The sequence below is a fragment of the Crocuta crocuta genome, unplaced genomic scaffold, assembly GCF_008692635.1.
Source record: "Crocuta crocuta isolate KB4526 unplaced genomic scaffold, BGI_CrCroc_1.0 scaffold675, whole genome shotgun sequence".
NCBI classification, from domain to species: Eukaryota; Metazoa; Chordata; class Mammalia; order Carnivora; family Hyaenidae; genus Crocuta; species Crocuta crocuta.
Genome location: NW_027528796.1, coordinates 1993805 through 2005094, shown reverse-complemented (window position 1 = coordinate 2005094; position 11290 = coordinate 1993805). Strand labels below are relative to the sequence as shown.

The following is an 11290-nucleotide window of genomic DNA, read 5'->3' as shown; positions in this document are numbered from 1 at the left end:
GACGTGCTCACTATTCTATACAATACAGTCGTTTACGTAGACTCCCTTCCCATAACCTGTTAGAAAGAAAGGGAAGCCAGGGGCTGTGAGATGGCCGTTGGGTGCACGTCCCTTTCACGACGACCGAGCCCAGGGCTCCCCCTAAGGCCCCTTCTCCCAGCGCCTGGGGCGCATGATGCCCACGGTGGGGCGGGGGGGGGGGGGAGGCGGCAGCAGCAAGAAGGCTCCACACCAGGGAGGGGCAGGCCCGCTCGACTCCCCAGCGGGGCCCCCACTGTGCACTTGGCCCCCAGTCCTCCGGATGCCCCGGGCCAGAGTCCTCTCCAGCCCCAGCCTGCGGCAGGGGCCCTGGGGAGAAGGGGCCCCGTCCTGTCTGCGCCCCTGCCCAGCCGCTGTCACCGCAGGTCTCCCTCAGGACCTGTGTGCCCCCGGGAGCCTCGGGGTGGCGCACCTCGCCCTGCCTGACGGTGTCCCGGCCTCCAGAGCCTCTCCGGGCCCTGGGTGGTGATAAGTCCTACCCCATCCGGCCCGTCCTGCTCCCCAGCTGCACCGCATACTCCCCGAACTCGCTGCGCGGGTGCGAGACCACCCAGGCCTTGGGGGACCTCGGCCCTGCCCACCAGGGGGCTCAGCCCACACCTGCGCACGCAGCCCCCCATGGAAGCGTCCCACCCCCACCCTCATGCACCTGGTGTGCTCCAGCTCTGCCGACCACCATCCGCCCCCCTCCCCCCACCGCCCCGGAGGGCGTCCTTCCCTCCGGATGCTTCTTCAATTGACACCTGGGTTCTTTCCTCTTCTTAGCTAAGACCCCTTGTCATTGCGATGTGAAATGTCACCGCTTCCGAGAGTAAAGCGTCCCAGCCCCTTGGCCCCTCCCCTCGCCCCTCCTCACCCTGGGAGGTCCTGAGGGTGTGGGTGTGGCCCCCGCGCTTCCTCAAAGGGCCTGTGTTTATGAGCTTTGATTTGGCTGTTTTGAGCCAGAACCTGGCGGTCTCAGGCGGGCCCACCTAGCATGGCCTCTGTCCCTCCCAGCCTGTTTGGAAACAGCCTGCTGCCCTGCTCTGGCCCCTCATGGGGGCGGGGGTAGCGGGGGCACAGTTGACCCTGGCAATGTTCCTGGATGGGTGAACGGCTGGTATCGCACCAGGCGCTCTCCTCTTTCAGCCTCAGTTTCCCCATCCATGGCGGGTCCCTTCTAGCTGGTTCTCTGGGTCACCTGGCTTTCCCCAGAAGGTTGCATGTAACACGTGGAGTCAGGCAGGCCTGGGGGCCGTGGGCAGCCAGCTTCCAGAGGTGCCAGGGCCCCAGCAGGCAGCCCCAAGCTCGCTCACACCCACCCTGCCTGTGCCCACCGCCCTGGGAGCCAGGGGTTAGAATGCAGTTCCCAGGGCCCTGCTTGGGGCAGCACCCCCTGCCCTGGCAGTAGCCCCTGTTGCCTCTGCAGGGTGTCCTGCTTCACTTCTGCTGTCCCTAGCAGGGGTGCGGAAGCTGGGCTGCTGTCCCTAGCAGGGGTGCGGAAGCTGGGCTGACCTCCCTTTCCTGGGTGCAGGCAGGGGACGGTTCTGCGAGTCACGAGCCAGTTGTGCACAGGGATGACCTGGAGTCCCTCCTAAGTGAGGTAATGCATCACCTGGCTGGGTCCTTCTCTGCTCTGCCCCCGCGCCTTCCGCGAGCAGCCAGCACCCGAGCCACAGGAGGGCCGGGGAGCCCCTGTTGGGTGCGCCGAGCACCCCAGGCCCATCGGGAGCCCCTAGGACACAAAGGGGCCAAAAGGGGCCCCTGAGCCTTTCTGGTTTCTCGCCTGGTCCCCAGTTCCTGGACCCCGGGGGAACAGTGGCTGTGGGACCTCAGCTGCCCCGAAGCCTGACTCTGATGCTACGACTTCCCCCGGGGGGGTGGGGGTGCCCCGGGGACTCCTGCCTTCAGTGGACCTCCCCCCGCCCCCTCTGAGCCCAGGCCTCTCCACCCTAAGATGAACAGCTGTGAAGAAAATGGGGCTTTGGGGGCTCCATCTTCTTTTGGCAAGAGGTCAGACTCCACCAGCCATTTCCACAGCCAGGTGGCCCACCGTGTCCCCCCTGGGCTGTGGGGCCCTGCCCAGTGTGGGGGGCTGGGCAGGGGTGGGTCCCAGGCACACAGGAGTCCTTAGGGGTGACCCCGGGCACTGGATGTTGGCCCTGTGGCTCTGGCAGAGCAGTCGCCCGATACCGTTGGAGAAAGGAGGCAGTCACCCCATTATGCTGGAAGGTTGGGCCTCCCCATGCCCCCCCCCCCCCCCCCCCCCGCGGNGCCCCCCCCCCCCCCATCCTGTGGGAGGACAGAGATGGAAAGACTGGCCCTGCCTCCAACCTCGGAGGCAGAGCAGCCATGGGGGCTGGGCCTGGTTTGCAGGATGTTATGGTAGAGCACCAGAGGGGGAGTCCTCCCTCGCCTGACGTGTCCTGTGTTCTTCAAGCCTCAGTTTCCCCACCCGTGAATAGGAGGGTCAGGACGCTCACGATTCCAGGGGACGCTGGAGCCCAGGGGGTGTGCACTGTCCCCTGGGGGCTCCGGTGAGTCCCTAGTCCTCTGCTCTCCTGCGTTCCAGCACTCCTTCGACGGCATCCTGCAGTGGGCCATCCAGAGCATGTCCCGCCCGCTGGCCGAGGCACCCACCTTCCCCTCCTGACCCAGGACGGCGGGTCTGCGGGGAGCCCTGGGGGAGGGGAGGCCCCCGTGGACGCAGCCTCAGCTGAGAGCCGACCCCTCTCCCATCAGGACCAAGAAACACTGAAAGGTCCAGGCGTCGCCCACACTCGGCTCGCAGACACGGCCCATCTTCTTGGACACACAGAGCAACGTGTGCACTGAAATAAAAACCACATCTGTGGGTTTCGACGCGCTCTCCAGGCGGGGTGTTTGCTTGGGGGCTCCGCGCCCCTGCATTTCTGGTGCCTGAAGTGTCCATCACGCTGGCCGGAAGGGAGACGCCCGGGGGCGGGAATGGCCCTAGAAGTGGACAGAGCACTCTGTCTCCGCTGGGAGCACTCCAGAGCTCCCCAGAGCCCCCAGTACAGCCCAAGCATGAGGCCTGGGCCCGCCCACCTCCTCCGGCCCTCCCAGGGCCCAGCTCATCCGCACCCCAGGGCCTTGGCACGTCTGTTTCCTCATCGTGATATGTCCCCTCCGGTGCCACCTCCTCATCTACACATTGATCTGAAAAAGCTCTCTTGTGGGTGCTCCCTATGGCTCGCATCGCCCTGGCATGGGGGTCCAAGAGGGGTACTCCGGTGGGAGGGACGGCTCACATGCAAGAGGCAGGCGACCTCAGCGGGTGACCGCTGTGGAGCGTGAAGCAGGACGAGGCGGTGGGAGTTGGCAGGTTGGGGGACAGACCGNNNNTTGGTTGAGTCGGTTGTTCAAACAGGGCCGCCCAGCGGTGTGGACACTGGTGTCGTTGCAGGCCTGGCCGGGCAGCGGGCGGCCGTGGGGACACGTGGACTTAGCTCGGAGGGTGGGTCACATTCCTGGACGGGGCTGGGAGGGGGCGCCCACCCCNTGCAGAGGGCCAGCAGCAGGCAGGCCGGGTGAGGGGGCCGGGCAGGGCTGTGTGCCCGCCTCTTCAGTCTGTCCCCGCTGGCCTCCCCAGGAACCCTATCCGGGCCTCGCCTGGAACCATTAACAGTAACAGAAGTGGGGGGGGCGGGGGGCCCAGCCGGGAGCTGACATTCCTGCAGCGACCCTGCGTCTACTCCTTCTGGTCTGTCTGTGGGGGCGGAAGTCTGTCTTGCCCGGCCGGTGCTGGAACAGCGTCTGCCTTTGTCTCCCCTGAGCCATGTGTGGGCCCAGCAAGTGAGCGGTTCGTGCTGGAATCGGCCGCACTGCTGTCCCGCGGTGGGGTGGGGGGTGGGGGGCGGCTCAGGCTCCCTGCGCTGTTTCATTCTCTGTCCAGGAGGCGGGACATCCCGGGACCAGGTGGGGGCGGGGCTGGCTCCATGACCTCCCCCCAACCCCCATCCTCACCTCCTGGCCCTCCCTCTGCGTCTATTTGTGCCTGGTCTGCTCGTGTCATAGGGACCCGGTCACATTGGGTTCAGACCCACCCTGGTGACCTCATTTTAACCAAATCTCCTCTGTAAGACCCGTCTCCAGATGCCATCACGTCTGGCGCTGGGCCCCCTGTCGAACGCTGATCACCTGGCCCGCCCTCAGCGAGGGTCGGGTCGCGTCGGGAGCTGGGCCCGGTGCCTCGGCCTCGGGGTGTCCTCTCCGCCCGCCCTGGGTCCCTCACCTGCTCTCGTCTGGGGGCTGTGTTCAGGGTTGCCCCGACCTCCCCCTGCGTGGTGGTCCCCGGGAAGAAGTCCCTTACCTTGTTGTCTCTTTAGCGGGGACGCGGTTGGGCCAGAATATCAGCATCAGCTCTTCTGATCCAAAGAGGCAACAAAGGCCTGTGGACCGGCCCGCGCGAGGTTGGAGGCTCATTGTCACTGTTTTGAAATTCTTAACTTATGAACAAGGGGCCTGGGTTCCGGCCCTGTGTGAGAGGGCGGGGTGGGGGGGGGTCGTGGGTCCTGTAACCTGAACCAGCGGAACTCACGCATCATCGCGCACCTGGGACGGGAGCGGGGTCACCAACTGCAGCGCTGCTGCTCTGAGCGCGGTTTGAGGGCCCCACCTCCACCGATTTTTTCGGGACTCTGAAAGCCCGTCTGGGAGGCATCGCACAGGGGCCACCGGGACCAGCCGCTCTGCTCCATGAGCAGTTTCCCCAGCCGCCACCCGCAAACTGGCCCCAAGGTGCACGATGTGCTCACGCAGCCCAACCGGGCGTCCTAGCCCCCCCCAGAGAGAAACACCCCACCGGCGCAAGCTGCTCCCGTGCGATGAGGACACTCTGTCCCTCCCTCGGTGCCCACTCCCTTTGTGACTGTCCCTTTCTCGTCCCTGGCTCGCTGCCTGCCGCCCCAGACCGTGTGTGCCGGGGCAGGTCTGTGCTGTACACGCTGCAGCCCAGGCCGACCAGAGCCGGTGCAGGGGTGTTTGGCAAGGGCCTGTAGAATTAGAGAATCTGACTTTGAACATGAACCAAGCATTCAGTACCCAAGGAATATCTTGAGAAATAATGCTATAGCTGCAGATTGGGATATCATCCAGACAGTAAAAATGTTACATACGAGGCTGGTGGGCACACAGATAAGTGTTCTTTAGGTTTAATTTACTTACTTGTATATTTATATTTGCATGTATGATATCCATGTATACACACATACATACCTGGAGTACATATATATAAGGAGTACGTATATATGTAAAGAGAGAAGGTATACAGAATGTACATGCATAGGGTACATGCAAAAAGAATATGTGTATGTGTATACATACATGTACATATGTGAGTGTGTGGGTATGTACACACATATGAGTGTGTATGGGCGTGTGCACATGTGCAGAGGGAGAGAAATACTGGAAGAAAACACTGAACGGTGAAGACAAGTTGTTAGAGGAGGGATCCTAGGTGACGTTTCCTTTGTAAAGTAGTTCCGTCATTCAGAATGTTTTTAAATAACTGTGAAAGTCTGAGCCCTGAAAGGCACACCCACTTCATGCCAGGCATGGGTACTTAGGGCTGGGAGCCCGTGGGTGGGGGCCACCCCCACCCCTCACCCGGAGCCCAGGCCTGCGGATCCCCACAAAGCCTGTGCAGGAGTGCAAGGGTGGACGAGTGAGTGAATGAACGCGCGAGGACCGCCTGGCTGTCCCACGGTTCGGGGGGCGCTTCCCACCGCAGGCTGGGGCCTCGCTCCCTGTCCTCTGCACAGCCCTCCTGCTGCCCACAGGCGCTGACCTTACACGCAGGTGAGAGGCAGCCCAGGAGCAAAGACGAGACCCCACCGACAGACCCTGAGGTGTCTGGAAGTAGGTGATCACAGCCCCTACTTCAGCCTGCAGCCGCGTCTGCTGCCGACCCTCCTGAGGAGCCACCTGGCCACTCTCGGTCCACCCACGCCGCCTCCCCGGGTAGGTCCCCGGCTCCTCTGCCACACTCTGTACCCCATTTGCAGCACCCGTGTCTCCTGGTGGCCTGCAGACCACGAGCCAGGGACCAGCAGCCCTGGGAGGGGTCTTTCTTGTGGTTGAGGTGCAGGCGTTCCAGATGCTTCTGCAGCTGGTGCAGACACCCAGGTTGGACAAGTTGAGGGCCAGGGAAGGTGGGCACAGGTCTTCCAAGACGTCTGCAAGCCACCCTCCGTGCCGCGGCCTTCAGAAGATGGCCAGGCCCGCGCTGGGTGGTTCCGGGGCCTCAGCAGATGTGCCTGCTGGGGGCCCTCACAGTGGAGGGAGGGGCAAGCTGGCCGAGAAGCGGGTGCAGCCCCACGGCCCCTCCGTCACCCCAGCAGAGGTCGGGATGTCTGTTCTCGGGAGGCGGAGGCAGAGCATCTGGGCCCGAGAGAGCCACAAACAGTCGAGGCAGCGGCTCCACACGGAACAGGCGTGGCCAGGTCACCACAGGCAGAATGTCGGGGCCCAGCCCCTCTTCATCAGCTCCAGGCAAGAGCTGGGAAGGTTCTTCTTCTGACAGGGACCAAGGTTTCGGGGGGGGGGTTCCCTGACAGTCGGCCCCTCCAGCTCCCTTACCAGGCTGAACACTGTAAATCACCTGTCACAGCCAGAGGTCTCACTGCATCGTCACAGACGGCCCAGGGTCCCCAGACAGTCAGAAGGCCGCTAACATGACTGAAACCAAAACAAACAAAAAGAAATGAAGCTGAAAGGCTGAAACAAGAGACTCTGAAGGGAGGAGAGAACGGTAAACAATTAAACAAAGCAGCAAGATCCTTAGGGCCTCTGTTTATGAAACGGGAAGTAAGACTCCGTTAAAAGAACACTGGGGGGCGCCGGGGGGGCTCAGTCGGTGAGGCGTCCGATTTGGTGTTGGCTCAGGTCACAGTCTCAGGGTCTGTGAGTTCCAGCGCCGCGTCGACAGACAGCTGATCGGTGTTCTCATTCTCCCTGTCTCTCTGCCCCTCCCCGCTCTGAAAATAAAGAAATAAACTTGAAAAAAAGGAACATTCAGAGAACAACAGCTCTTGGAAACCGTAACTACGCCAGCAGAAACAAAGAACTTCACAGGGGATTGGGATGTCGAGGGAAAGAGCTCTCTCTGAAAGTACAGCAGGAACGAGCTAAAAATAAGAAAGTACAGATCGGCACCACCCCTACCAGAGATCCAGGCTGTAAGTGCGGGCGGTCTAGGAAGAGGAAAGGGGAAATCAGAGAGGAAGAAGTCTTTGGTGAAATAAGTCCAGAAATTGTCCCAGAGGGAAAACATGCACTTCGGCGCTGGGAGGGGACAGGGCGGGCCCAGCCCCGCGGCGGGAGGCCGGACTAGACCCGGGAGAGGCACTTCCTGGTGGAATTCTACCACCCCTGGGAAAGGAAGGTTCTACAAGCTTCTGGAGAGAGAACACCGGGTCGTGTGCAAATGAGGAGGCGGCAGAGTGTCTGTGACTTCTCAGCAGCGAGGCTGGAGGGAACAGAGCAATGGAACGCGCCGCCGCACCCCTGTGGGAAGATGCTTTCTCGCCCACGATTCTGTATTCGGCACATCTTCCTCCGGGCGTCAGGGCAGAGTGATGCCATTGCCACTCATGCAGAGCGTCCCTCGGGTGCTGGATCAGGAGGCTCCGAGGAGGTGGGCCCCGCCCAGGTTTGGGAGCCGGTGGCCCTGAGACCCACCAGGGACTGATGGTGACAGAGATCCCGGTATGACAGCTGTGTACCTGGTGGTGATGGCCGCTACCCAGGCTGGGGCAGCAGACCTCGGGGCACAGTTTGAGTGCTGTCTGCTCGGAATGACGTCCCCGCCACCGTCCCGTCTTCTTCGTTTGGGGGCAGACGGGCGGGTGAGTGGCCCCGATTCTTATCTGTACCTGACTTGGTGGAATTGTGACGCCGAGCCTCCTATTTCCCTTCTGTGACAACAGGAAATGTGTATTTGTCATTTCTCGTCCCAGATCCCGGACACAAGAGCTTCTAAAACCCAGGAATTTCCTCACATACGGGGCTGCGAGGAGCACCTGTTACTCATGACCATCGCCTGAGAATGTGCCAGTGCGCAGACTGTTGGAGGATGGCGGCTGGTCACCAGGAGCAACCAGTGATCAGAGAGCGGGAACTTTCAGCCCACCCCCACCCCCTACCCCTAGAGACGTGAAGGGCTGGAGATTAATTCCCAACAGTCAGTGGTTCCATCAGTTGTGCTAACATGCTGGGGACTTCCCCAAGACCTCCACGCTGGAGAACTTCTGGGGTGATGAGTGCACCCATCTTCCCGGAGGGCGGCTCGCTCTAACTGTGTGGGGACAGACGCTTCTGCACTTGGGACCCTTCTGGACCTTGCCCTGGGGACCTCTTCCCCTGGCTGTTCATCTGTGCCTGCATCGTACCCTTTAATAAACCGTAGTAAGTAAAGTGCTCTCCAGAGTTCTGTGTGAGCTGTTCTAGCAATTTATCAAGCCTGAGGAAAGGGAGTCGTTGGAACCCCCAACACGTGGCCAAGTGAGACGGAAGTGTGGGTGGCCTGGGGACCCACTAACTGGTGACTGGCCTCTGAAGTGGGAACAGCCCTGTGAAGTCTGCCCCTAACCAGGGAATTAAGTGTCAGAACCAAAGAATTAAGTCTTTGGCCACCCAGTTGGTGCCCGAGAAGGGATTGGTGGGAGAAAATCCAGGCACACTTGATGTCAGAAACCATCAAATGTTTTCTGTGCAGTCAGGATGTGTGTTTGATCTTCTGAGAGCCAGAGGGGGCCCTTAGTGTGCCTGGCAGCAGGAAAGACCAGCCCTTTCCCCAATTACATGCCCGCCTGACACCTAGGACGTGCCCACACGGCCCCAGCGACTGTCTCGCCCAAGCCTTCCCTGGAAGGGGCTGGTGGTGGCTTTAAAACATGTCACCACATTCTCTGGTATCCATCTCTTCAAGAAGGGGAGCTTTATGCCTCATACCGCTCCCCGTGAGCGTGGGCTGAACCTAGCGACTAGTTTCTAACGAATAGAATGTGCCAGGGGCACCTGGGTGGGTCAGTCGGTTAAGCATCCAACTCTTGATTTCGGCTCCAGTCATGATCCCAGGGTCGGGAGATCACACCCTGTGTCTGCCTCTGTGCTGACTGCTGGTTGGGATTGTCTCTCTCTCCCTCTCTGCCCCTCCCTTGGCTCGCACTCTCTCTCTCTCAAAATAAATAAATAAACTTAAAAAAAAAAAAGACCACGCTGGTCCCGCCGTTTGTGACTCCTGAGGTTAGATCGTCAGGATCATTGTGGCTTTCCCCTGGGAGCCCTTTCTCTGGGGAAGCCAGGCCTGTGTTTGAACACACGTAAACAGCCCTGTGGTGAGGTTGCACCCGCAGCCACGTCCACAGCCACGTGCAGTGTCACCCCAGACGCAGCCCCTCCGGCCCCAGTCGAGCCTGCAGATGAGGCAGCCCCGGCTGGCTGCAACCTCCTGAGAGATCTGTAACCAGACGGCCCGTGAAGCCACTCTCAGGGCCCGGCTCTCAGAAGGAGATACTATAAAGGCATGTTCCTTCACACAGGCCTCCAGGCTTCGGACACTTTGTGACCCAGTGACGGTATTGAGGCCGCCAGGAAGATGGGCAGGCGGGGGCTCAGAGACCATTCCACGTCTCTGGGAGCCCTGAGCCAACAGAGGCTACAATGGCCTTTGCTGGCCCAGTGTTTGCCCTGTGTTTGCCACTTAGCTTTTCACAGCTAAGCCATGTGTTTTAAGTCACACACACAGGCACACACACGTGTGCAGAACTAGGATGTTCACACTCTGTTCTGGGCCCAGAGCTCACTGCATTCTTACTTCCACAGCTAAATAAGAGGGGGAGTCTGTGTTCGCACTCGCTGCTCCCCATGCCCCCTGCCCCCCTGCCGATCCCGAACCTCTAATCTTTCCCCACACTTCTTTTTTTGGGAAAAGAAATTAAAGATGCTTTTTCTTACTCTCTTTATTCATCACTATCGTCACATTATTGTCCTTGTTTGTGATACAAACACTTGGCAGAGGTTTTAAGCGCATAAGGCAGAATCCTTAGGCAGGTGCTGGGCAGGAGGGGGGCTCTGGGACTCACTCCTCCTGCAAGCCGACCTCTGCCCTCCTCGACTGATACCTCCCGTGTCCCCTCCCCCAGCAGCAGAATACTTTTAGGCAAACCGTTTATCAGAATGCACCACACATAAAGATGATGCACGAATCACTGAGTTTCCATAAAGCAAACACAGCATGTCACCACTCAGCTCAAGAAACAGCGTGGCCTGGGGCATCTGGGTGGCTCAGTCGGTTAAGTGTCCGACTTCGGCTCAGGTCATGATCTCACGGTTCGTGGGTTCGGGCCCCGTGTCAGGCTCTGTGCTGACAGCTCAGAGCCTGGAGATGCTTCAGATTCTGTGTCTCCCTCTCTCTCTGACCCTTCACTGTTCTCTCTCTTTCTCAGAAATAAATAAAACATAAGAAAGAAAGAAAGAAAGGAAGGAAGGAAGGAAGGAAGGAAGGAAGGAAGGAAGGAAGAAAGAAAGAGTGGGGCCTGCCTCCCAAGGCTGCTGACCGGCCAGCCAGCCCTGGGTCAGGGCTCCCGCGGGATGGGTGCTTTTCCCAAGCCCTTGATTTGGTTCCCCAGGGATTCTCACCACCAGGCACCCTGAGGTCCCGGCCAGTCTGTTCTGCGATCCTGGCTGGGTCCCCACTCGTGGGGGCCTGGCTCACAAGAGGGGCTCCATCATTCCTCCTGACTGACCCACGGGCCACGCAAGGCGGACTCTGCGGTCCTGGCCCGGGCCCCACCCCCACATGATGTCGGTTTTCCAAGGGTCCAGCAGATACTTGCGGAATAAACGAATAACGAAAGGTGGCTGGCTTTCCTCTAAATTCCGTGCAGCATCCGGGTCAAGCGGACGCACCCTCAGTGGCCCCCCGGGTAAAGCTTGCAGACCCTCCCTGGGTGCCTGAACAGGAGGGAAGGGTCCCTGGGCTCCTGCTACCAACTTCTAGAAAAGCAGAGTTAAAACAGAGCGGGGCCTGGAGCTGCAAGTGCTCGGGGCGTGCGGAGGGGGCGTCAGCTGTGGGCCGGCGGTCGGGACCTGGGCTGCCGGCGCCGACCCCGGATAACGCGGCGCGTTGGCTGCATCCGACAGGTTTAGGGCCTTGAACAAGACGGCCGGGTCGGGCCGAGGTCTCAGGGTCCGCGGTCGAGGTGTCAGGGTCCCCGGCCAAGGTGTCAGGGTCCCCGGCCGAGGCTGA

At 60.6% G+C, this 11290-nt stretch overlaps 1 protein-coding gene and 1 long non-coding RNA gene across 3 annotated transcripts in view; both read left to right on the top strand.

The window, feature by feature from the left end:
* Positions 1-2841, top strand: part of AIRE (autoimmune regulator) — an 11167-nt gene extending 8326 nt beyond the window's left edge. The window contains exons 13-14 of the mRNA XM_077755365.1: positions 1553-1621; positions 2591-2841. Of these exons, the coding sequence (XP_077611491.1) occupies positions 1553-1621; positions 2591-2671 (150 nt within the window). The 3' untranslated portion in view covers positions 2672-2841. The remainder of the gene's footprint in view (positions 1-1552; positions 1622-2590) is intronic.
* Positions 2842-7231: 4390 nt separating this feature from the next.
* LOC144224447 (uncharacterized) lies at positions 7232-8459 on the top strand. Of its 2 annotated transcripts, none has more exons than XR_013333052.1 (2): positions 7232-7746; positions 7998-8459. It is a non-coding gene; the product is annotated as an uncharacterized LOC144224447 (long non-coding RNA). The 2 variants fall into 2 exon arrangements; XR_013333051.1 differs by having other exon boundaries at positions 7232-7886.
* The last annotated feature ends 2831 nt before the right edge of the window (positions 8460-11290 follow it).